General features: G+C 36.2%; 1 protein-coding gene and 1 pseudogene across 2 annotated transcripts in view; one reads left to right on the top strand and one right to left on the bottom strand.

The window, feature by feature from the left end:
* The window catches only part of INPP5F (inositol polyphosphate-5-phosphatase F), a 103,075-nt gene that overhangs the window by 48,658 nt on the left and 27,815 nt on the right, over positions 1-26,602 (top strand). For both annotated transcript variants that reach the window (XM_037805387.1, XM_037805388.1), the window contains exons 3-9: positions 3,360-3,496; positions 11,976-12,104; positions 12,470-12,637; positions 12,746-12,802; positions 15,264-15,462; positions 15,970-16,149; positions 17,063-17,130. In XM_037805387.1, coding sequence (XP_037661315.1) covers positions 3,360-3,496; positions 11,976-12,104; positions 12,470-12,637; positions 12,746-12,802; positions 15,264-15,462; positions 15,970-16,149; positions 17,063-17,130 — 938 coding nt within the window. The remainder of the gene's footprint in view (positions 1-3,359; positions 3,497-11,975; positions 12,105-12,469; positions 12,638-12,745; positions 12,803-15,263; positions 15,463-15,969; positions 16,150-17,062; positions 17,131-26,602) is intronic.
* Positions 13,052-13,189, bottom strand: LOC119511052 (annotated as a pseudogene).

The raw sequence follows: 26,602 nt of genomic DNA, 5'->3' as shown, positions 1-26,602 counted from the left end.
GCTGGATGGCTTACCTTTACCAGCAAAAAAAAAAAAAAAAAAAAAAAAAAAACCATTTAAAAATATATCCACAATTTTTTTCTTTTTTGACACTTCTCCCTTCAATAAGTGGAGCCTAATTCTCCTCTGCTTGATTGTGGCAGGATGACAGTGTGTGACCTCTGAAACCAGGCCCTAAAAGTCCATGCAGTCTCCTCCTTGTACTCTCTCTCTCTCTCTTTTTTTTATACCTGCCGTTGCTTTTTTTTTCTCATATTTTTTATTGTAAAATATAACATATATACATAGAAGTGATAACTTTTCAAAGTGCAATTTAAAAAGTAGTTAGCAAATTTCAAAGAATATTATAGGTTACAATTCCACAGTTTCAGTTATTTCCTTATTATGAAATATAACATATATACAAAAAATAAATAATATATCCAGGAATCGCTCCTTACCTGTTCATAGAACTCTTCATCATTCTTTTTTATTTTTTCCACAGCTGCATAGTACTCTGTTGCTTAAATGTACCATAGGTTATTCAGTCACTCTCCTATGCCTGAGCATTTAGGTTATTTCAAATATTTTACAATAACCAAACTACTGTAATGAATAGGCTTGAATGTGCATATGTATATGTTTTCTTTATTAGAAGAGTTGTGGGTTTTCAGAACAATCATGCATAAAATACAGAATTCCCATATATCACCCTATTATTAACACCTTGCATTGATGTGGAACATTTGTTACAATTGATGAGTTTTTGTAATTGTACCATTAACAGTAGTTCGTGGTTTAATTTAGGGTTCACTGTTTATGAGTATAGTTCCATGGATTTTTGTTTTTAACTTTTGTTCTGTTACCATATATATAACCTAACATTTCCCCTTTTAACCACATTCAGATGTATAATGTATATTTCAGTGCTGTTAATTACCTTCATGTTGTTGTGCTACCGTCACCACCATCCATTACCAAAACGTTTCCATCATTCTATATAGGAACCCTATGCATTTTAAGCCTTAACTTGTCATTGCCTGTCCCCATCCCATCCCCTGGTAACCTGTATTCTTGATTCTGACTCCATGAGTTTGCTTATTCTAGTTATTTCATATCAAATGTGAGATTGTACAGTATTTATCCTTTTGTGCCTGGCTTATTTCACTCAGTATGATGTCTTCAAGGTTCATCTATGTTGTCGCATGTATCAGAACTTCATTCTTTTTATGGCTGAATAATATTCCATTGTATTTATATAGCACATTTTATTTATCCATTTACCTTGGTAGACACTTGAGTTGCTTCCATCTTTTGGCAATTGTGAATAATGTCGCAGTGAACTTTGATATGCAAGTATCTGTTCGAGCCCCTGCTTTCATTTCTTTTGGGTGTTTTACCTAATAGTGGGATTGCCGGGTCATATGGTAGTTCTATAGTTAAATTTCTGAGAAACTGTCAAATTGTCTTCCACAGCGGCTGCACCATTTTACATTGCCACCAGCAATGAGTGAGTGTTCTTATTTCTCCACATCCTCTCCAACACTTCTAATTTTCTGCTCCTTCCCCCCGTCTTTTTTAAATAGCAGCCATTCTTATGGGTGTGAAATGAAATCTCATTGTGGTTTTGATTTGCATTTCCCTGATGGCTAATGATGTTGAGCATCTTTTCATGTAGTTTCTGGCCATTTGTATATCTTCTTTGGAGAAATGTTTATTCAAGTCTTGACCATTTTTTAATTGGGTTGTTTGTCTTTTTGTTGATGAGTTGAAGGATTTCTTTATATAGTCTGTATATTAAGCCTTTATCAGATATGTGGTTTCCAAATATTTTCTTCCATTGTGTAGGTTGTTATTTTACTTTCATGATAAAGTCCTTTTGTAATTTTAGTAAGGTCCCATTTATCTGTTTTTTTCTTTTGTTGCTTGTTCGTTGGGTATAAAGTTTAAGAAACCATTGCCTAACACAAGGTCTTGAAGATGCTACCTCATGTTTTCTTCTAGAGTTTGATAGTTCTCACTCATATGTTTAGGTTTTTGATACATTTGATTTGATTTTTGTATATGGTGTGAGGTAGGGGTCCTGCTTTGTGTGTGTGTGTGTGTGTGTGTGTGTGTGTGTGTGTGTGTGTGCGTGCAAATGGAGATACAGTTTTTTGAGTGTGTATATTTTTGTATTAAGATAAATTCCAAAGAGTGGGCCTACTGGGTCAAAAGCACATATCTTGAATTGTTAGATATTGCCAAATTTCCTTTCAGAAAAGCAGTACCAGTTTGTATTCTGGCCAGCACTGTGAGAGGTTTTTTTTGTTTTGTTTTGTTTTGTTTTTTATTAAATTCAGTTTTATTGAAATACATTCACACACCATGCGATCATCCATGGTATACAATCCACTGTCCACAGTATGATAACATAGTTATGCGTTCATCACCACAATCTATCTCTGAACATTTTCCTTACATCAGCAAGAACCAGAACAAGAATAAAAAATAGAAGTGAAAAAAGAACACCCAAATCATCCCCCCATCCCACCCCATTTGTCCTTTAGTTTTTATCCCCATTTTTCTACTCATCCATACACTAGATAAAGGGGATGTGATCCACAAGGTCTTCACAATCACACTGTCACCCCTTGTAATCTACATTATTATATAATTGTCTTCAGGAGTCCAGACTACTGGGTTGGAGTTTGGTAGTTTCAGGTATTTACTTCTAGCTATTCCAATACATTAAAACCTAAGAGGTGCTGTCTATATAGTGCATAAGAATGTCCACCAGAGTGACCTCTCGACTCCATTTGAAATCTCTCAGCCACTGAAACTATTTCATCTCATTTTGCATCCCCCTTTTGGTCAAGAAGATACTCTCAGTCCCACGATGCCGGGTCCACATTCATCCCCGGGAGTCATATTCTGCATTGCCAGGGAGATTTACAACCCTGGGAGTCGGGTCCCATGTAGAGGGGAGGGCAGCGAGTTCACCTGTTGAGATGGCTCAGAGAGAGAGAGGGCCACATCTGAGCAGCAAAGAGGTACTCAGGGGGATACTCTTAGGCACAATTACATGCAAGTTTAGACTCTGTGAGAGAGTTTTTGTTGCCCATAGCCTCGCCAATAGAATGTGTTGTCATCCTCCTTAATTTTCCCAATCTGACAAGTGAGAAATGACAATTTTCATTTTTCTTTACTTTTTTTTTTTTTTTTTTTTTTACAAATTTTCTAATTTTGAGTGAGGTTGAACTTCTTTTCTTATTTTCAAGGACCATTTTTGTGTCTTTTTTTTGCGTGCTTTACTTTAAAAGCTTCTATCTTTGCACGTTGTTGTTGTTAGATTATTCACCTTCAGCTTGCCAGAAATTAACAAGACCTTTGTCTTTTAGATCTTCCGTGGTGGCTTATTCTAATTCGACAGAAAGCATTGGTGGGCAAACTTCCAGGAGACCATGAGGTCTGTAAAGTTACCAAAATTGCTGTGCTGTCACTCTCTGAAATGGAACCTCAGGATCTTGAGCTAGAGGTAAGGTGAAATCTTGGGAAATTTTATGAAAATTTAATATAAATATAATAGAAAATATGAGGATGTAGGTCAATAGACCAGAATCATACAATTTTAGAACTGGTGTGGTTTTCAAACCTCATTTAATAGTGGAACCCTCATTTCGAAATCTGTGAAATCCAGTGTAGAAGATACATAAAAGCAGTGCAGCTTTGGTTGTAGTGGTGATGGGGGGAACCTCTGCCCTCTTGGCTTCTCCTGGGAAGACACTCTCTGATTCCAGGGTGTCTAGGACTTGGCACAACACAGTTGGAAAACCCCTGAGTTGGCAGGAGGTGAGAAGAGGAGATTTAACTTGATTAAAATCTTCCTTTAATCTATGTTTCTTGAAAATGTTAAGCATATATTACTTTTGTAATAATAATTTTTAAAGGTTTTTAAAAGAAAGAAAACCACTGTGCAATACTTAGCTAGTGCAATACTTTTATTTTCCAGGGTGGAAACCAAGCCCTCAGATAGAGCAACTTAAGGTCAAAATAATGACATTGCTTAGGGCTGGTGTGTTCCATGACATTGTGCTGCATCCTGCTGGAAGCAACCCATGAAAGTTTTGTGTCATGTCTGCTGTCAGTGTGGGGATTTGGTGGTTAGGGATTGTCTTCAGTCTGCTATAGTCATAGCCTGTTTTGCTCGATGTGTGCCAGGCAGGGCCTGTGGGTTACATGGGTTATCCTATTTAATCCTTAGGGCCACCCTTTTGGAGTAGGCACTGCTGTAATCCATGTTGTACAGATAAAGATAGAAGGTTTGGCAAGGGTCAGGTCACATGGCCAGAACCTGGAGGGGTCAGGACCTGGCCTCAGGCAGTCTGGGTCTGCATCACTGCTGAGCCACTTTCCTCTTACCTGAACAGAGGTAGCATAGCACCTACTGCCTCACGACTCAATACGTGTTCTGCCGTGCTGAGTTCCTGGGGAGGAGTTCGGAAACACGGTTAATTTGTTTTAAAAAAATCAGTAAAAAGATAGCTATTTTTATGCTTCAGATTTCACTGGAAATTCTATACTCTAATTTTAAGAAATTAACATTAAAACAGATTTTAAGGGGTCCCTGATTTTAACTGGAATTCAAAAAGGGATTAGAGTACTTTTTATTAACCTTTTACTGGTGCTAGTGCTAGAACATTATTCAATATTGTTGATCCACTTAGCTGCTATTAGATGGCAATTAGGCTTATTAAAAACAGATATTTTCTTTTTTTTTGTTTGTGTTTTATTTTAGTGAAGAGAAGCTAAACAAACAAAATTGTTTTAGTTTACTAAACCGGTGAATTTATAATCACTGTTTTTTGGATGGCTTTGCTGACAAATTGAAAGCTCAGTATGGCTTTCTGCACTGACCTTTCCCTTGGGGGGTGAGCATCCCCTGGCCTAGCGTTTGATTTAATCATAAAGCCTGGGGACCCTGGCAGTTAAATTTAGAGCAGGAAACAGCTCACCCAGCACCTTCTCTACCTGCCAGTCATCAATTTATACCCTCGGTACTCCCAACCTGGGGAAATTAAGTTATCCCTCCTCCAGAGAAGGGACCCCTGTTAGACTTTTGAGGGAGGTTTTCTGATACCCTTCTTGGCCACCACTCTTTAACATTTTTGAGACTATCAGCTGACTATAGAAATGGAAAAAAAAAACACTTTTAGAAAATAACATTTTATGGACTTTTTAACACAAACAAATATGAAAGCTTTGAGGATACCTTTATTCTTCAATTCTTTAGATGACTTCTTTTTTTCTCTCTCTCTTGATACTTTTAATTGAAAGAAATTATCTTCAAATAAGTATGAAAATGAGATTTCCCCCCACATGACATAGTCAAGTATTTTTACATTACTGTTGAGTTGTTTAACCTACAGCACTTATCAAGGGTACTAGAAATGATGAACCATTTTAAAAGAGCTGAAATATGTAATGGCCCTTTGCTAGTTAGGAGTAAAAGTGATCATAGAGAAAAGTATTTTCAGATTCTGTTAGAGTGAATCATCTGGTACTCCTTTTTTTCAAGACAATATAATTTTTAAAATTTGCGTGTAAGCCTTTTCCCCCCACCTTTTAATCCTATTTTACAGTGAGGGAACTTTACAACAGTGAGCTCTAGGAGGAAGGGCAAAGAACAGCTATGTTGAAAATCATGAATTGCTTGCTTATTGTCTAACATGTTAATTTATATCTTTGGTATCCTCACTTCAATTTCCATATAACTCCATTTAAAAGGAGCTTTTCTTTACTTAATCATTTTTAAATTATAAATTTTCCAATTATATAGCAAATTGTAAAGGAGGAGGGAAAAAACCCCATCAATTAGAAAAATGATTGTCACTATTTTGGTGGACTTTAACGGTTGTGTTTCCCTTTGCCCCGAGCTCTTTAGAGGAGCAATATCATTTTCAAATTTTTCAGAATAGTTTTTATTTCACATATTTATATATTTTGTCATACTTAAATCTTATTCAGTTATTTTTTGAGAACATAAATATCTCATGCACATAAAGATTTTTTTTTTTTTTTAAACTAAACTGTCTCCTGTTTTCTAATTTGGATGCCTGTGTATCACTACTGCTTTTATTCTTTCTCAGCAGGACCCTCAGGCTCTTTAGTGTGGTCACTGTAGTCTGTCTTCTGTAATTGGAGCAGAAGTAATTTTATTTCAGAGTTGATATTAATAGAAATTTCTAATTTTCTGCTTCAGTTGCCTTTTTACCTCCAGTGTATGGCTTATTTGTTTGCCAGTGTTTTAAAATAATGGCTTTATTGATATATAATTTACATACCATCCAATTCACTCATTTAAAGTGAACAATTCGATGGTTTTTAGTATATTCACAGCATTATATGACCATCACCACAACCAATTTTAGAATATTTTCACCATGCTGAAAAAGAAACCATGTACCCATTTGCTGTCACTCCCCATTTTGTCCCATTCTCCCACCCCCCCACCAGCCCTAGGCAACCACTGATCTAATTTTGTCTCTATGGGTTGCCTAGTCTGGAAATTCCATATAAATGAAATTATATAATATGTGGTCTTTTGTGACTGGCTTCTTCCACTTAACATAACGTTTTAAAGGTTCATCATGTTGTAGCATGTATCAATACTTCATTCTTTTTTGTTGCCAAATATTCCGTTGTATAGATATATCACATTTTATTTATCCATTCATCAGTTGATGGGCATTTGGATTGTTTCCACTTTGGAACTATTATGAATAATGCTTCTATGAACATTTGTGTACAAGTTTTTGTGTGGACATATGTTCATTTCTCTTGGGTAAACACCTAGGCGTGGAATTGCTGGGTCATATGTAATTCTGTGTTTAACCTTTTGAGAAACTTGTCAGATTATTTTCCAAAGTAGCATGCCAGTCTTTTAAAAATGATCTATACAAGGGCATGAAGAATCTTTGGGGTTCAAATAAGAAAGAATATAGATCCTCTTTCTTTTGTAAAAACACCCTTTAAAGTTTTATAAGCTTATATTCCATGTCTGCATATCTTATTTACTATATCTCATTGCCTTAATAGATAACCACATCATTTTCCACATTTGGTTTCCTATCAGACATCTGTTTAAAATTTTATCTCCAGATGGATATAGATAGATACCAACTTTTAAAGTAAAACCATTTAATTTCCTTTCTTAAATAGCAGCAGCAACATCAGCCCTTAATCTTGATTATGAAACAACAGTTGAGATAGCAATAGCAAAACTAAGGGAGCGCTTCGTGGGGCTTGTGGTGGTTTCCTTTTTGAGATCATGTACATCCAAGTTGTGATAAGGGCCTAAGCACATACTGCACAGAACTGGCTGGGCCTCTGGAAAAGGGAATGTGATCCTGCAGTCAGTGCTAAATGTAATCCCAACAGCTTTGTTTAAACAGAGCAACATAGAACTGGAAGGGATCCCAAGAAGTAATTTTCTCTAACCCTGTTTAGCAGAACTGAATTCCCTTTCAGAAAGATAGTCTATACTTTCTTTCCTAAAAGCAAGTATGTAGAAGATTCTAAAATATTCATTGAAAATGTTTATGTTTAAAGAAATTTTAAGTTTCTATTTTGAAAAGTTAGTTTTAAAAAGACAGAAGAACTTCTGGTTAAGTGAAATCATGCTTTGCTCTACAGATTTATGATCTTTTATATGAAACCTCAAGGACCTGAAAGGGCCAAATTTGTTTTAGAATTCAGGTTTGTAGGGGGGAGTTTCAAAAGTTTATTACACATTTTTTATATCCCTTCAGGGAGGCTGCAGTGTGACCCCACATTCCAAAACATTATATGTCTTTAAAAAATTGTATGAATATTCATACAAAGGGGATGACATTCAGTAGCCTCACATCAGTTCAGGACATGTTTCACCATTAAATGAGTTTGCAAAAACTTAAAAAAAAACTTTCAGTTTTCAGAGTTTTGGGATTTTAGAGTTACGGATAAGGAAGTTAAGGGTTAAAGGACCTGTAGCAGCTCTCTTCCAACCACAGTATGAGGATAGAAAAAAATAAAAATAGAAAAACAAGGAAGACTTGCCTGGCTCAGAGAGAAGAGACATCTCCATGGACCTCAAATGCAATCATACATAGAACGGAAGTCTTAGACTTCCTGGGTTCTGGATCCAGAAGCAGGGATTGGCAGCTGGAAATTTGACTCTTGACAGGATAGAGAGAACTGTCTAAAGGATCAGATGGGCGATGGGGGCCTGGAGCCATGCTCAGTAGTTGGAACCTGATGCTAGAATGGGACTCCGTAGCTCATGAAAGCAGGCTGTTAGGATGGCTGCGCTATGTGGAGTAATCTGGATGAAGAATTCTCCTGTCTACTAAGCCATTCATACTTTCTTTGAGAAACACTGGTGTGGGCAAAAGATAAGGACCTGAATTAACACAATAGCAATGGGCATGAAAGTGGTTGAGGTTGATAGAAGAGGCTTTAAGGATAATATTAGAGAATGACTCAAAGGTTTCTTTCTTGAGTGATCTGGTGGGATGGCAGTGGCGGGGGTGGTGGTGGAGTGCAGCCATTACCTGAGATAGGGCATACTGGAGAAGGAACCATACCAGTTTGGAAATGCTGAGTTTTAGGGACTAGCATGTTGGCAAGGGTGAAATGTTGGCTATATGGGTCTTGTGCTCAGGTTAAAATAGTGCAGTTAGAAATGTGGAGTCAGTAAACATAACGGTAGTTAAAATGGTGAAAAGGGATGAAATTTTCTAGGTAGAGCATGAATGGGAAGAGAGCTAAGGAAACACCAATATTTTAGGGACAGAAAGAGACACCAACAAAGGAGACCGAGAAGGAATAGTCTGAGGTGAGAGAAGAGCCCAGGGTAACTGGTGTCATGGGGACCAGAAGAAGAGGCAGCAGGAAGTGGTCATCAATGTCACATTCTATAGAAGAGAAAGATAAGGTTTATTTTCAGAGGTGAGGAGGTTATTGTTTCACTCTGCCCAAGCAATTTCATTGGAGCCTTCACCCTTCAACCTACTATAAAGAATAGTTTTCACAATTCCAGTGATATGACACTATATCCTGCTGGCCCTTGAAGAGGGAGGGTAGAAGAATGCATTGGGGAAAAAAAAGATTTTGACATATGTATAGGTGGCAGGAAAGGAGCTGTAAAGGAGAGAGGTTGGATAAAGAAGAGAGTGATGATGAGGTAAGGCCCTGATCCTAGAGGAGACACAAACAGGAAAGTAGCCTTGGAGAGTAAAATGGATGTCCTTCCTTCTGACAGTGAGAAAAGTGGGGGTGCAGATTAGGTGTGCAATTACAATTCTACTTTAGAATAACTAGATCTTTAGAATAGTCCTTGATGTATATCTGGGGGAATATTTTGCCAGTTTGAATGTTCTTAAGGAATAACTATGTCTGAAAAACACATACTGTCCTCTTTTCATCTTAAACTTGCAATAGTCTATAACCAGGTTTTGGGTATGTGTTCAGATTTTTTAAAAGTAAGTGTTATTAATATGACTAGACAAGTACTAGCATTCTGTACAAAAAATGCCAACTACTGCTTAGTGCCACAAGCAGAAGGAATAGCAGAGGACTAAGGGAACATCTTTTTAAGACTGCTTCTCTGCTGCCTTGATGATCCTATACCAAGAAAAGGGTGTGTGCATGATATGTTCATGGAACAAGGTGAGTGATGGTTTTCCCAAGTCTAATTACATGCCCCATGTGTGAATCTGGGGGTTTCCACTTACATGTGTAGCATCAGAGCCCATTCATTCCTTTAACAAATATTTATTGAGACCTCCTATGCCAGGCACTGCTTGTGTGTGGGACATATGAGTCAACACAACTAAGATCTCTGCCTTCATGGAGTTTACATTCTAGTAATCATTAATGCAATGATTATATTACGTGGTATGTTGGAAGGTAGTAAATGTAATGGGAAATAGAATTTGAGCACATGAGTGGGCTGGGGGAGTACCCAGGGGTAGAGATTGTGGGAAGATATCTGTGGAGAGAGTGCCCGGGCAGGGGGAAGAGCTAGAACAAAGGCCCTGAGGTGGGAGTGCTCCTGTTATTTTGAGGAACAGCAAGGAGGCCAGTGTGGGTGGAATGGAGAAGGAAGGAGGGGAACAGTAGGAGAGGAAGGCAGTGGAAATCAATGTGGAGATGTTGGGATTTGTGAGGCTGGAGTTCTGGAGAGAGAGTTGGGCTGGAAATATATGTTTGAGAGGGAGGAGTTGACAGTAGATGGTATTTGAAGCCATGAGCCTGGAAGAGATGACTGAGGGAGTGAATGCAGATAGAAAATGGGGTCAAGAACTGAACCTTGGGGTGTCCAGATAGTAAGAGGTCACTTGGAAAAGCAGCAGAGGCCAAGAGAAGATAGTATATCAAAGAGGAGGAGAGGTGATGAACTGTGTCAAATGCTACTGAGTGGTGAAGATAAGGACCAAGAATCTCCCATCCGTCATGCTGAAGATCGTGCTGTAGGTGGCATGGGGTGGGGGGTGGGGGCAAGGCCAGCTTGCATGGGTGGAGGACACAGCATAGGGGGGAGAGGGATCAGATAGTGAGCAGTACAAAGAAATAGGACAGGAGGTGAGACAGGAAGAAGGGTAAGCAAAGGTGTTGTGTTTTGTTTTTTTAAAGGAAAGAAATGTCAGTATTTCTGGGAACGATCCAGCAGAGAGAGGGGAGAATGGCTGGAGCAGTGTTCATACACTTAGTTATCTCTGTCCCCAGCAACCCAAGATCTTGTTATTTTTACATATTTGAAGGGTAAGTTTTGGCAGTAGGACTATAATTCTTTTCCACCTGATTTATTGTTTTTTTCCTCAGTGCTGGGAAAGGAGCAATGTAAAGTTGTAATGATGTTGTGAAACTCATGTAAATAGAGTTTTTGATAGTCAGAATTTTGGAAAGGCATAAAATCAGTTGAAGTTTATCTAGCATCTGAAAACTTGGTCCAATTATTAGTTGCCACTTGTAATTTAATAATACAGGGATGGTCCTTTTTTTAAATATTTGTTATCAAAGTTTGAATTAACTTTTATTCTCCTCATTAAGTTTGTTTCTCATCCTATTCATCATCCAGTAATAGTTATTCTGTGAGACGCTAATAATCATTCTAGTAAGTAACTTATAAATAGGAGTCTGTTTCTTAGGGTAGTGATGAAATTAGTGTGTTGAAAAATTGTAATTGGTTTGCATTCAGTTAATAGAATTCTTGTGTACCTTTCAGAATATTTGCCTTATGTACTGAGCCACATGAAATTATATGTAAAACTCCTGACTTTAACCAAGGAGCCTTCTTTAGAACTTTCTGTGGGTCCTTCTCTTGTTTTAACACAGCCATATTCAGGTTCCTATCCTCTTTTTCACCTCAGTTGGACTGCATATTTCCTGCGGCCCCTAATTACTGATTCTTCAAATTGAACTGAGCTCAGGACTCAGAGATATATCATGTTTATTTTATTTGGTGTGGATGAGAACAGGAGAAGAGGGATGGTCGAAATGTCTTCCTTTTGAGATTCCCAGTAGAGCAGACACTTAAAATGATTTCTCTACCAAGAAAATTAACTAGCATTAATGAATTTTTAGTACAAGTAGCTGTATGACCCTAACGTATAGCAAATATGTATTTTGGAGTATTTTTACTCTATGTATTGTACCAGTTTTCAAATCATTAATAACCTTAGAACATTTTATTCTTCAGTTATATTGGATAAATTAGGATATAATTATGATCCTAACCTGAATTTTGTACTTCTGTATCTTAACTATACCCTTCTTCGTTTTATTCTCTATTATAGTTTTCCAATCACTGAAACCACAGCTGGGTTTTCTAATAGCAGGTTACTTGTTTGTTTTACTGACTCTTGAGGTTTACTTTTAACCAAAATGCATGAGCAGTAGCATTTACTTCACACATACTTGAATATTCAACAAGCAAATAATAATTATGAATTATCTTTCTGTCTCTATTTATTTAGCTCTGTAAGAAGCATCATTTTGGAATTAACAAACCGGAGAAAATTATACTATCTCCCGATGACTCAAAGTTTCTACTGAAGACCTTTACGCATATTAAATCCAATGTGTCTGCTCCTAATAAAAAGAAAGTAAGAGTTTAATTAATACGGACTTCGGATGCATTTATTTTTTCATGCACGTCTTTATTTTATTACTCATCTACCCATACACTGGATAAAAGGGGTGTCAGTCACAATGGTTTTACAATCACAGGGTCACAAAATGAAAGCTATATAGCTATACGGTCATTATCAAAGTGGATGCATTTTTTATTAATTTAAATTGAGTAATTTTTCCTTCCAGTAAAATTGTTTTCAAAACCATTTGTTGTATTAAAACATTGTCTCTGCATGTCCTTGGGATTATTTTCACTTCTCTCCTAGGAAGTTATATGTTATCCATATTATACTTTATATTTAATTCCTGTAGTAATAGTAGATGCCATTTCTTATAGGTTAAGGAGAGTAAAGAAAAGGAGAAGTTGGAAAGAAGACTACTTGAGGAGTTGCTGAAGATGTTCATGGACTCAGAATCCTTTTATTATAGCCTGTCCTATGACCTGACCAATTCAGTGCAGAGACAGAGCACTGGGCAGAGTGATGGCCGCCCCCTCTGGCAGAAGGTACTGCTCACAGCTCAGGGTGGGATTTGAGGTGCTTTATGGACTAGTTTGGCTCTTTTAGGAAAACTAAAATAATGTGTTTCTGAACTGTTTATTCTCTTTTTCTAGGTTGATGACAGATTTTTTTGGAATAAATACATGATACAGGATCTTACTGATATTGGTGTGAGTAGTTGTTTTGTTTGTTTTAAGAATCACTGGCTTGCTCTTAATCTAGTTTTTTTTTTTAACTTTTAAAGTTTTAAAACTTTAAAAGGTATAGGGGAAGGTATAGGGGACATTATTTTCTAACAATTCTCATGTAAATTCAAATTCTAAGATTCCTTTTTGGGAATAAAAGAAGGCTCTTTACTGTTCACAGGGTTATTTCTGAGTTGCATAAATTTCACCCCACGTCCCCATGTTTTTACTGCTTCCTCTATTCCTCCATTCAGTCTTGGCTGTCACAATCAGAAAGATAGACAGAAAGTGGGAGGATCTTCTTTCTTGCGTCTGTAGTGGAAACCTTAAGAAGCAGATATTAACTCCTCCAGGTCTGGCAGGTAGATGCATGAGTAGTTCTCAAAATATCCAAAATTGTTATGCCTATGGTTTTTAAATTGTATTAAGATAAATAATAAATCTCACTGAAATGTGTTCTGCTATAGATTGGGGATGATTTAGCTATGGAATTCCAAGGCATTATTTTAGGGCAGTTCACAAACCCACTGCATAGCCACAGGCCTATTTTTTTAGCAGATATCCACAGAGTATTAGTCATTTAAGGCTGTGGAACTAATACTCAGAGTTCCTGTAAAAGAGGTTTTTTGTTTGTGCTCACTGAAATCATGAAGCCCAGTTTTTATTTAGTGATAACGAGTTACTTAACCTTCCTGGGCCTCTGTTTCCTTATCTTTAAGAATAGGGAATTGAAGTAGACAAATCTCTAAGGTCAATCCAGTACTGCCACTAGTTGATTAAAGGAAAACAGGAAATATGAGATTATCTCAAGGGTTCCTTCCAGTTTGATGATTACTTTCTTCCTTTACTCTGTCAGACAAATTATAGAATTATGACTGTCCAAGGAAGACTAAGTCCTTTATTTGTTGAATCAACAAATATTTATTGAAGGCCTGCTGTGTGCCAGTTACTATTCTAGGCATTTAACAGAGCAGGCAGGTAGATAAAATGGAGTCATGTTTTATCTTTTTTTAACCTTTCAGAAATTTCAAACCTTTTTCTTTCTTTCTGTTTCTCTCCCTTAGTGGTGGTTAGTATAAATGATCTTGACTTTATCTAGTGGTTTCTACCTAATGTATCAAGAATGTAACATGAAATTGTTCTCATCGTTTATGATGCCGACTAAACTGTGAACACCAAAACCCAGTGATAGAAGAGAAAAATGATAAGGGCATCTATAATGAGTGTTTGTCCTGACTGCTGGTACCTGCAATACCAAGTGCTAATATGTTTTGTAGAGTTTTTGTTGGAATACTTGTACATTACCATTTAAAACTGATGGTTTGCAGTAAGGGTAGTATTTACTCATTGCTCCATTCCTGTCCAGAGTTTTGCATTTGTTCCTAGAACAGAAATACAAATAATGGGAATTGTGATAAGAATAATGAATGCAGGTAGTCTTTTTGTCTTGCTTACTGTTTTCAATTCTAACCATCTTCCTGAGATCTTACCTACTGGCTCCATAAAACAAAATTGTGAGATAGGACCTGGAATCTATGATTGAAGAGAAGATGGATTTCAAATGGCTACTGAGATTAAGATACAGTTATGGAGATAGAATGAGAGAACGTGGCGTTAAGAACAACTCTCGGGGGTACTTTTTATCTTTTTGCTGTTTCTATAGTCAGTTGAGAAATCTGAATATTCTTAATTTGAAAGACACAGAAGAGCAAATCTCTAATTCTTCCCTAATTATGTTGGCTTAGTTTTTTAAATAAGATATTTAAGGAAAGGCTTTTTTTGTTGTTGCTTTTTACTTCTTGGATTTTAGTGTAGTAAGTTAATTTTTTTTTCTAAATTAGAAAATAGTGTAGAGCTATACATTTCTTAATAAAGTGACCAGAGTTGATTGTATTTTACTAAAGGCTTAATCCAATTGGGAATTGAAAATCAACCTTTAAGCTTTATTTTTCTGTACCAGCAGGAATAATCATAATAGCTACATTTGTTAAATATTTATTATATGACAGGCGTTATGTTAAACACTTTGCATGTATTACTGATTTAATCTTCACAACAACCTTATGAGGTTGAAGTTATTCCTATTTCACAGAGAAGGAAGTTGAGGCACAATAAGGTTAAATGATTGAGCTCATTGAGCTAATGAGTGATGGAACTTGAATTTCAACCAAGCAGTCTGGCCCCTTGCTATGTTCCTCTCAGTCACCTCTTTTTCAATGTATCACCATAAAGAAAAGGAGAAGCCTTCCCTCTTTCCTCATTCCCTCTTTCCTTCCTTCCTTTATTTTTCCTTCCTTCCTGTTCTACTTTAAGTTGAAAATATGGTTAAAGAATGGAAGATTTCTCCTTCTAATAAACTGACAGATATGTGCTCAGTACAGTTTGGTTTAAGAAAGTAGCCATCTTGTATACAAAAGAAGCAATATGATGTTCATATTGTTTTCAGATACCAGAGGTGGACTTTTGGATTATCCCTGTCATCCAAGGTTTTGTGCAGATTGAGGAACTTGTGGTTAATTATAATGAATCATCTGATGATGAGAAAAGCAGCCCAGAGACCCCCCCTCAGGAGTCCACTTGTGTAGATGACATTCACCCACGATTTCTGGTGGCTCTCATTTCACGCCGAAGCAGGCACAGAGCAGGTAAGCAGAGGGGCCTGGGTTAGCACATCAATCAAATCCATCTGGAAAATCTGCAGATGTGATAAAACCTAATGACAATAATGGATTTAGAAGCACAGTTGGCCTCAGAGTGCTCAGTGACTGTAAATACTGGGGCATAATTGAGCAAAGGAGAAAGAGAAGAAGGTCTGTAGAGAGAAGAGAAGAAAGTCAGGTGGGATGTACTTCTAAATACTAGTGTTCTAACTGAGGGCCTGTATCATCATGATAAATCCTTCCTAGTACCTGTGAATACTAGTACCTATGGGGAACTCTTCCCTTTCAGTTCATAGGAACTATTTTAGCTTCAACTTTTTAAAAACAATTATGTATACAATTATGATTTGGGGTAAGCTGATATTGTTCTGCCTGGCACTCTAGATCTCCAAGGCTATCCTGAAAGCTGTAGACTGGATTAGGAAGTATAATCTAGTCATACTAAATAAATTTTCTTAAATGTTGCTGTTTTCTATCTAAATATTCTTTCAGGAATGCGCTATAAACGAAGAGGAGTTGATAAAAATGGAAATGTTGCAAATTATGTGGAGACTGAGCAGTTAATTCATGTTCATAATCATACACTGTCATTTATTCAAACACGAGGTTCTGTGCCTGTGTTTTGGAGTCAGGTTGGGTATCGATACAATCCAAGACCTCGGCTGGACAAAAGTAAGCGTGTCAATAATTTAATTTAAAATGATGATTTTTGAGAGAATATTTTTTTAAAAAATGATTCTTAATATGTTTGCTTAATATGCTGTTCCATATCTTCATTCAAAAAATACTCATAATGCCAAATTTAATAGAAAGTGATATATTACTCACAGGGATAATATAGTTGTTGACGCTTTAAATAATTTATTTAACTATCAAAAATTCCCTAACAATAGAGTAAAACTTAGCTTATTTCATGGATTTTAAATTGTTTTTGCTTTGAAGAATAATTTGTTGAATACTTAATTTTGGAAAAGGGTAAATGTAGCCAGTATGTGTGGAAGCAGGATATATCTTTACAAGATGGTAGCTACCAAAAATAAATAAGATGCCTCTTCTCAAATGTCTCTCTGTGAAGGTTTTGTTTGTTTGTTTTATTTTGTTTTTAATAAGGATTTCATTTCTTCTGTTATTTTAACTTTAGCCCTGGAATGACTAAGTCATTTAAATCAAATAGGTTACTGAATGAGTTTCATTTTTAAATAGTTTATGGAATATCTTTTTCTCAAAACTTAATTTGTTTCTGTGAGAATTTGGTATAACTTCAGATTTACAGTTCCTTGATTTGGAGGAATTTTTATTCTTTTATGGTACCCTACATGAAATCTTTGCTGAGAAATAGATGCAATATAAAAATAATACATTTCATAATTTTACAGTTTACTCTTCAGATATGTTTCAGTTTAGTCTAATTGAAAAAAGATAAGAACTTTGACTTAGCATTTAATTTTAAATACTGTTTTTAGACAATCTCAGTTATATTTGGGCTGTCAATAAATTATTTAAAAGTAAGGGTAAAGATGAATAGACACAAATTTCTGTCTTAAACATGGGAAGGAAAAATAGATTTTGTATCACTTCTTTGTAGGTGAAAAGGAAACTGTTGCCTATTTCTGTGCCCATTTTGAAGAACAACTGAAAATTTACAAAAAACAGGTGGGCTTTGATCTGTAGTAGTAAAATGTTTCTTCGTATTTAGAAATGATTGTGTTTCTATTTCTTTAAATTTCTTGACAATAACGATGAACTATTCATAATTAAGCAAAGCATTTTTATGAAGTTAAAAATAGTATAATGCTAAGAATATTCTCAGTATTCTTTAAGAATAATCATTGTCAGCCACTTTAGACTGTATTTGGATAATGTAAAAAGATTAGACTGCTATCAAGTGATTTTTGTAATCCAAGAAGTATCTAGATTAAGAAATCTCTCAATACCGCATTTTACCTCTTGGAGATAACAACTTGGTATGTATCTTTCAAGATCTTTTTTTTCTGCCCACCTTTCATATGTATTTGTATACTTACATATATGGAATGGGATCATATAAGCCAAAATCATTTGAAAACTTAGGTAAAATACAAATTCAGTAAGATGACCATATTTCAGATGCAAGGTTAATAGAAAATCAGTAACTCTCCTGTCCTTTAGTATTGACCAGTCTGAATGTGTAAACCCATAGGGTGCTTTTCTTCTAATAGCAACAAAAATGAAATATGAAGAAATAAGCTAAAATCTAAGAAACATACAAAAAGATACTATATATATGGGGGAAGAGGGAAGGATTACTAAGGAACGCAAAAGAAAACCTGAATAGATGGAGAGCAAATATCATATTCTTGGAGAGGAAAACTCAATATTAAACAGATTCAGTTCTTCCAAGATTAATATATAAGTTTGGTGTAATCCCAAAGTTCCTGCAGGGAAATAAAAAAGTAAACCCTCAAATTGGGAAAAAAAAAAAAAAAGTTTGATAAAAAATAAAGGTCCTATTTGGGGACATGAGAACTCTCGTACATTGCTAGTGGGAACATAATTTGATACAGCCATTTCGAATGGTACTAGCAATTAAAGTATGCTTTTATTATTTGACCCAGTAACTTTATTTTTTGATATCTATCTTATATATAATATATAAAAGTCAATTTAAGATGGATTATTTATATAAATGTGAAAAGTTAAAAAAAATAGAGCTTTTGGAGGAAAACAGAACAGTTGTCTTTGTGACCTCGGGTCTTCAGTAGTACTTAAACACACTGTAGCGGAAAATACTGATAAATTTGATTTTATTAAAATAAAGAACTTCTGTTTATCAAAAGATATTATTCAGAGAATGAAAAGGCAATTCATAAAATGGGACAAGATATTTTCAATGCATGCATATGACAAAAGACTCATATTTAGAGTATGTAAAAAGCTCCTGTAAATCCCTAAGAGGGACAGTCCAAAAGAAAAATGGACAAAAGACTTGTGTGGCCTCTTTTCAAAGAGGATATTCAAAAGGCCAATAAACATATGAAAAAGTGTCTCACTTCACACACCAGAATGGCTAAAATGAAAAAGATGGGAAATACCATCTAAAATAAAAAAGATGGGCAAAGATATGGAGCAAATGGAACTCTAATACACTCTTCTCAGGAGTATAAATTATGCAATCCCAACTTAAGACCAGCAATTCCACTTCTAGGTATACAGTTATTAGAAATGCATATGTATGCTCACCAAAAGGCTTATACAAGCTTTTTTATAGCAGCATTATTCATAGTAGTAAAAAAACTGGAAACTTCTTGATTGTTCTTCAACAGTAGAACAGATAAAGAGTAGTATATTCACACAATGGAATGTGAGCAGGACCATTTTCAACTACGTGCAATCAGACATACTTAGCAGAAAATGCTAGCCACAAGAGTATATAACTATATTATTCAATTTCTGTAACACGAAAACAGGGAAGATTAATATCTATGGTTAGAAGTCAGAATAGCAGAAGGGTGAGGAAGGCTGTAGTGACTGGAAGGGGGTTAGTCTTCCCTAGAGAAGCATGTGTTCACTCAAGAAGACATGTACTAGACAGTCATTGCAGCAAAAAACAGCCTAACTGTTTACCACTAGGACAATGGGTAAATAAAGTATGGCACATCTAAAATATTGGATATCATCTCGCTTAAAAAAAAAAAAAAGAGTTAGATCTATGTATATGAACATGGAAAAATCACATTGTTGATTGAAAAAATCAAACTAAAAAATCCCACAAACTGAACTGTCATATGTGTGGTTCTCTTGTATGTTTTTATATATTTATATAACTCATTGACATATGTAGTTCTTTTCCATGTATGTTTATCATATATACATTCATATATGTCTTTATACACCCATATATACTTATGCATGCACATTTGAATAGGAATTCATGTATGTGAGCTGGTAGGGTATACACCAAATTGATAACGGGAGTTAGCTCCAAGGAGGGGAACAGGGTTGTGGTCGGGAAAGATTTTTCCTTTTTTGCATGTTTGAAGTTTTCACAATGTGAATTCACTCACATTAGCATTAGCAATATGTGTAATCATAAATAACATTACAGATAATAAGCCACAATTTCATTGCAACACATAATCATTGTAAAAATTGAAACAATAGTGATTTGTGTAAAGTAAGCGGAAGAAATAACCCCCTCTTCACTACTTTCTTTCCCACTCCCTGTTGTCTTTCAAGATCTTTTTGTACACATCTATTTTTTAAGTGTGTGTATTATTGAGCAGATAACTCCTCATTTTTAACAGTGCCCCAACATTGTTTATGCATCCACCCTCTTCCCCTGGGTAACTGTTTTCCAGGTCAGGCTAACTCAGTCGTGATGACACCATTGCTTTTGCCTTTGATTGGTTTGGGTATGGGCCTGGGTATGTTCATTGGCAGTTTGACCAATGAGGTTTGATGTAAGGGAGGTTTGGTGGGAGGCTTGTAGGAAAGGTTTCCTGCTCTAATCTCTTCCTGTAGAGATGCAAGAAGCAGCAGTCTCTCTGTGTTGGTTGTGTCTGGATGTGATGTAGAACTGCTGCAGTCATCTCAAGCCCATGCATGAGCTAGCCTGGGGATTAGCCAATATGCTGACAATGTCAAATTAAATAAATGGGAAGAACCTAGGGTCCTTGATTGGATCAGGAACCACTGAATTAAGCAATTCTGGAACGATGCTACCTCCAGACTTCTTGTTCTGAGACTTGAGCCAGTGATTTGTCATTTGCAGGAAAAAGCACCTTAACACATGCATATATATACATTTAAAACTCTTCTTAATTCAGAACAGGGCTGTATCATGTATATCATTCTGCAACTGTTTTTATTTAATATTTCGTGGTCATTATTTAACCACTTTTCCATTGGTAGACCGTTAAGATATAGTAGTTTTTTTGCTATTATAAAAATTCTCCAGAAAACAACTTTTGTGTATTTTGAGACACATGTATGTTAGAGAATAAATTTCTAGAAGTGAAATTGCTGGATCAAACAGTATATGTATTTAAAATGGATTCCTTATGACTCCCGGGGAGGAATGTAGACCCGGCATCGTGGGATGGAGAACATCTTCTTGACCAAAAGGGGGATGTGAAAGGAAATGAAATAAGCTTCAGTGGCAGAGAGATTCCAAAACGAGCCGAGAGATCACTCTGGTGGGCACTCTTACGCACACTTTAGACAACCTTTTTTAGGTTCTAAAGAATTGGGGTAGCTGGTGGTGGATACCTGAAACTATTAAACTACAACCCAGAACCCATGAATCTCGAAGACAGTTGTATAAAAATGTAGCTTATGAGGGGTGACAGTGGGATTGGGAATGCCATAAGGACCAAACTCCACTTTGTCTAGTTTATGGATGGATGTGTAGAAAAGTAGGGGAAGCAAACAAACAGACAAAGGTACCTAGTGTTCTTTTTTACTTCAATTGCTCTTTTTCACTCTAATTATTATTCTTGTTATTTTTGTGTGTGTGCTAATGAAGGTGTCAGGGATTGATTTAGGTGATGAATGTACAACTATGTAATGGTACTGTAAACAATCGAAAGTACAATTTGTTTTGTATGACTGCGTGGTATGTGAATATATCTCAATAAAATGATGATTAAAAAAAAAAATGGATTCCTAAGCTCTTTTGCCTACCCTTGAAAAGATCACATCAGTTTATATTCCCAGCAACACTGGCAGCCAGGGCTCATTTCCCCCAATATTCACCAATGCTGTCTACATTTAGTATTTGCAATTTTTGCCTGTTTAACAGGTGAAAACTAGTTTTCTGTTTTAAAATTTGTGGGGTTTTTTTGTTTGTTTACTAACAAAGTTGCTATCTCATGTTTATTGGCTATTTATATATTTTCTCTTGTGAATTTCCTTTGTATCGTTTACCAATTTTTTTCTTTTTGGATTTGTATAACTGTTTTTTTTTTTATCATCATTTTATTGAGATATATTCACATACCACGCAGTCATACAAAACAAATCGTACTTTCGATTGTTTACAGTACCATTACATAGTTGTACATTCATCACCTAAATCAATCCCTGACACCTTCATTAGCACACACACAAAAATAACAAGAATAATAATTAGAGTGAAAAAGAGCAATTGAAGTAAAAAAGAACACTGGGTACCTTTGTCTGTTTGTTTCCTTCCCCTATTTTTCTACTCATCCATCCATAAACTAGACAAAGTGGAGTGTGGTCCTTATGGCTTTCCCAATCCCATTGTCACCCCTCATAAGCTACATTTTTATACAACTGTCTTCGAGATTCATGGGTTCTGGGTTGTAGTTTGATAGTTTCAGGTATCCACCACCAGCTACCCCAATTCTTTAGAACCTAAAAAAGGTTGTCTAAAGTGTGCGTAAGAGTGCCCACCAGAGTGATCTCTCGGCTCGTTTTGGAATCTCTCTGCCACTGAAGCTTATTTCATTTCCTTTCACATCCCCCTTTTGGTCAAGAAGATGTTCTCCATCCCACGATGCCGGGTCTACATTCCTCCCCGGGAGTCATATTCCACGTTGCCAGGGAGATTCACTTCCCTGGGTGTCTCATCCCACGTAGGGGGGAGGGCAGTGATTTCACCTTTCAAGTTGGCTTAGCCAGAGAGAGAGGGCCACATCTGAGCAACAAAGAGGCATTCAGGAGGAGACTCTTAGGCACAAATACAGGGAGGCCTAGCCTCTCCTTTGCAGCAACCGTCTTCCCAAGGGTAAAACTTATGGTAGAGGGCTCAACCCATCAAACCACCAGTCCCCTATGTCTGTGGTCATGTTAGCAACCATGGAGGTGGGGTAGGCGAATACCCCTGCATTCTCCACAGGCTCCTCAAGGGGGCACTACATCTTTTTTTTTTTTTTTCCTTCTTTGTCTTTTTTCTTTTTTCTTTTTTTTTTTTTTTAACTTTCCCTTCTTTTTTCAAATCAACTGTATGAAAAAAAAGTTAAAAAGAAAACAAACATACAATAAAAAAACATTTCAAAGAGACCATAGCAAGGGAGTAAGAAAAAGACAACTAACCTAAGATAACTGCTTAACTTCCAACATGTTCCTACTTTACCCCAAGAAAGTTACATAATATAGCAACATTACAGTGAACTTGTTCCTACTACATCCATCAGAAATTAACAGACCATAGTCATTTCTGGGCATCCCCAGAACGTTAAATAGCTTATCTGTTCTTCTTGGATTATTGTTCCCCCTTCCTTAATTGCTCTCTACTGCTAGTTCCCCTACATTCTACATTATAAACCATTTGTTTTACATTTTTCAAAGTTCACATTAGTGGTAGCATATAATATTTCTCTTTTTGTGCCTGGCTTATTTCGCTCAGCATTATGTCTTCAAGGTTCATCCATGTTGTCATATGTTTCACCAGATCGTTCCTTCTTACTGCCGCGTAGTATTCCATCGTGTGTATATACCACATTTTATTTATCCACTCATCTGTTGAAGGACATTTGGGTTGTTTCCATCTCTTGGCAATTGTGAATAATGCTGCTATGAACATTGGCGTGCAGATATCTGTTCGTGTCACTGCTTTCCGATCTTCCGGGTATATACCGAGAAGTGCAATCGCTGGATCGAATGGTAGCTCTATCTCTAGTTTTCTAAGGAACTGCCAGACTGACTTCCAGAGTGGCTGAACCATTATACAGTCCCACCAACAATGAATAAGAGTTCCAATTTCTCCACATCCCCTCCAGCATTTGTAGTTTCCTGTTTGTTTAATGGCAGCCATTCTAACCGGTGTTAGATGGTATCTCATTGTGGTCTTAATTTGCATCTCTCTAATAGCTAGTGAAGCTGAACATTTTTTCATGTGTTTCTTGGCCATTTGTATTTCCTCTTCAGAGAACTGTCTTTTCATATCTTTTGCCCATTTTATAATTGGGCTGTCTGTACTATTGTCATTGAGTTGTAGGATTTCTTTGTATATGCAAGATATCAGTCTTTTGTCAGATACATGGTTTCCAAAAATTTTTTCCCATTGAGTTGGCTGCCTCTTTACCTTTTTGAGAAATTCCTTTGAGGTGCAGAAACTTCTAAGCTTGAGGAGTTCCCATTTATCTATTTTCTCTTTTGTTGCTTGTGCTTTGGGTGTAAAGTCTAGGTAGTGGCCTCCTAATACAAGGTCTTGAAGATGTTTCCCTACATTATCTTCTAGGAGTTTTATGGTACTTTCTTTTATATTGAGATCTTTGGTCCATTTTGAGTTAATTTTTGTGTAGGGGGTGAGGTAGGGGTCCTCTTTCATTCTTTTGGATATGGATATCCAACTCTCCCAGCCCCATTTGTTGAAAAGACCATTATGGCTCAGTTCGGTGACTTTAGGGGCCTTATCAAAGATCAGTCGGCCATAGATCTGAGGGTCTATCTCTGAATTCTCAATTCGATTCCATTGATCTATATGTCTATCTTTGTGCCAGTACCATGCTGTTTTGGCAACTGTGGCTTTATAATAAGCTTCAAAGTCAGGGAGTGTAAGTCCTCCCACTTCGTTTTTCTTTTTCAGAGTGTCTTTAGCAATTCGAGGCATCTTCCCTTTCCAAATAAATTTGATAACTAGCTTTTCCAAGTCTGCAAAGTAGGTTGTTGGAATTTTGATTGGGATTGCATTGAATCTGTAGATGAGTTTGGGTAGAATTGACATCTTAATGACATTTAGCCTTCCTATCCATGAACATGGAATATTTTTCCATCTTTTAAGGTCCCCTTCTATTTCTTTTAGTAGAGTTATGTAGTTTTCTTTGTATAGGTCTTTTACATCTTTGGTTAAGTTGATCCCTAGGTACTTGATTTTTTTAGTTGCTATTGAAAATGGTATCTTTTTCTTGAGTGTCTCTTCAGTTTGTTCATTTCTAGCATATAGAAACATTACTGACTTATGTGCATTAATCTTGTATCCCGCTACTTTGCTAAATTTGTTTATTAGCTCTAGTAGCTATATCGTCGATTTCTCAGGGTTTTCTAGATATAAGATCATATCATCTGCAAACAATGAGAGTTTTACTTCTTCTTTTCCAATTTGGATGCCTTTTATTTCTTTGTCTTGCCGGATTGCCCTGGCTAGCACTTCCAGCACAATGTTGAATAACAGTGGTGACAGCGGGCATCCTTGTCTTGTTCCTGATCTTAGAGGGAAGGCTTTCAGTCTCTCACCATTGAGTACTATGCTGGCTGTGGGTTTTTCATATATGCTCTTTATCATGTTGAGGAAGTTTCCTTCAATTCCTACCTTTTGAAGTGTTTTTATCAGAAAGGGGTGTTGGATTTTGTCAAATGCTTTTTCAGCATCTATTGAGATGATCAATTGATTTTTCCCTTTCGAGTTTTTAATGTGTTGTAATACATTGATTGTTTTTCTTATGTTTAACCATCCTTGCATGCCTGGAATGAACCCCATTTGGTCATGGTGTATGATTTTTCTAATGTGTCTTTGGATTCGATTTGCAAGTATTTTGTTGAGGATTTTTGCATCTATATTCATTAGGGAGATTGGCCGGTAGTTTTCCTTTTTTGTAGCATTTTTGCCTGGTTTTGGTATTAGATTGATGTTAGCTTCATAAAATGAGTTAGGTAGTGTTCCATTTTCTTCAGTGTTTTGAAAGAGTTTGAGTAAGATTGGTGTTAGTTCTTTCTGGAAAGTTTGGTAGAATTCCCCTGTGAAGCCATCTTCAATTCCTACCTTTTGAAGTGTTTTTATCAGAAAGGGGTGTTGGATTTTGTCAAATGCTTTTTCAGCATCTATTGAGATGATCAATTGATTTTTCCCTTTCGAGTTTTTAATGTGTTGTAATACATTGATTGTTTTTCTTATGTTGAACCATCCTTGCATGCCTGGAATGAACCCCATTTGGTCATGGTGTATGATTTTTCTAATGTGTCTTTGGATTCGATTTGCAAGTATTTTGTTGAGGATTCTTGCATCTATATTCATTAGGGAGATTGGCCGGTAGTTTTCCTTTTTTGTAGCATTTTTGCCTGGTTTTGGTATTAGATTGATGTTAGCTTCATAAAATGAGTTAGGTAGTGTTCCATTTTCTTCAATGTTTTGAAAGAGTTTGAGTAAGATTGGTGTTAGTTCTTTCTGGAAAGTTTGGTAGAATTCCCCTGTGAAGCCATCTGGCCCTGGGCATTTATTTGTGGGAAGATTTTTGATGACTGATTGGATCTCTTTGCTTGTGATGGGTTGGTTGAGGTCTTCTATTTCTTCTCTGGTCAGTCTAGGTTGTTCATATGTTTCCAGGAAATTGTCCATTTCTTCTACATTATCCAGTTTGTTGCCATACAGTTGTTCATAATATCCTCTTATACTTTTTTTAATTTCTTCAGGATCTGCAGTTATGTCACCTTTTTCATTCATTATTTTGTTTATATGGGTCTTCTCTCTTTTTGATTTTGTCAGTCTAGCTAGGGGCTTGTCAATCTTGTTGATCTTCTCAAAGAACCAACTTTTGGTGATATTTATCCTCTCTATTGTTTTTTTGTTCTCTATGTCATTTATTTCTGCTTTAATCCTTGTTATTTCTTTTCTTGTACTTGGTTTAGGATTGGTTTGCTGTTCATTTTCTAGCTTCTTCAGTTGATCCATTAGTTCTTTGATTTTGGCTCTTTCTTCCTTTTTAATATATGCATTTAGTGCTATAAATTTCCCCCTTAGCACTGCTTTTGCTGCATCCCATAGGTTTTGGTATGTTGTGTTCTCATTTTCATTCGTCTCTATATATTTAGCAATTTCTCTTGCTATTTCTTCTTTAACCCACTGATTGTTTAGGAGTGTGTTGTTTAACCTCCAGGTATTTGTGAATTTTCTAAGTCTCTGATGGTTATTGACTTCTAATTGTATTCCATTGTGGTCAGAGAATGTGCTTTGAATAATTTCAATCTTTTTAAATTTATTGAGGCTTGTTTTATGTCCCAGCATATGATCTATTCTGGAGAAAGTTCCGTGAGCACTAGAAAAGTATGTGTATCCTGGTGATTTGGGATGTAATGTCCTGTATATGTCTGTTAAATCTAATTCATTTATCAGATTGTTTAGGTTTTCAATTTCCTTATTGGTCTTCTGTCTGGTTGATCTATCTATAGGAGAGAGTGATGTGTT

The sequence above is a fragment of the Choloepus didactylus genome, chromosome 15 (assembly GCF_015220235.1).
Source record: "Choloepus didactylus isolate mChoDid1 chromosome 15, mChoDid1.pri, whole genome shotgun sequence".
Classification (NCBI taxonomy): domain Eukaryota; kingdom Metazoa; phylum Chordata; class Mammalia; order Pilosa; family Megalonychidae; genus Choloepus; species Choloepus didactylus.
Note: the sequence above shows the minus strand (reverse complement) of the source record. Positions and strands in the feature narration are given on the sequence as shown.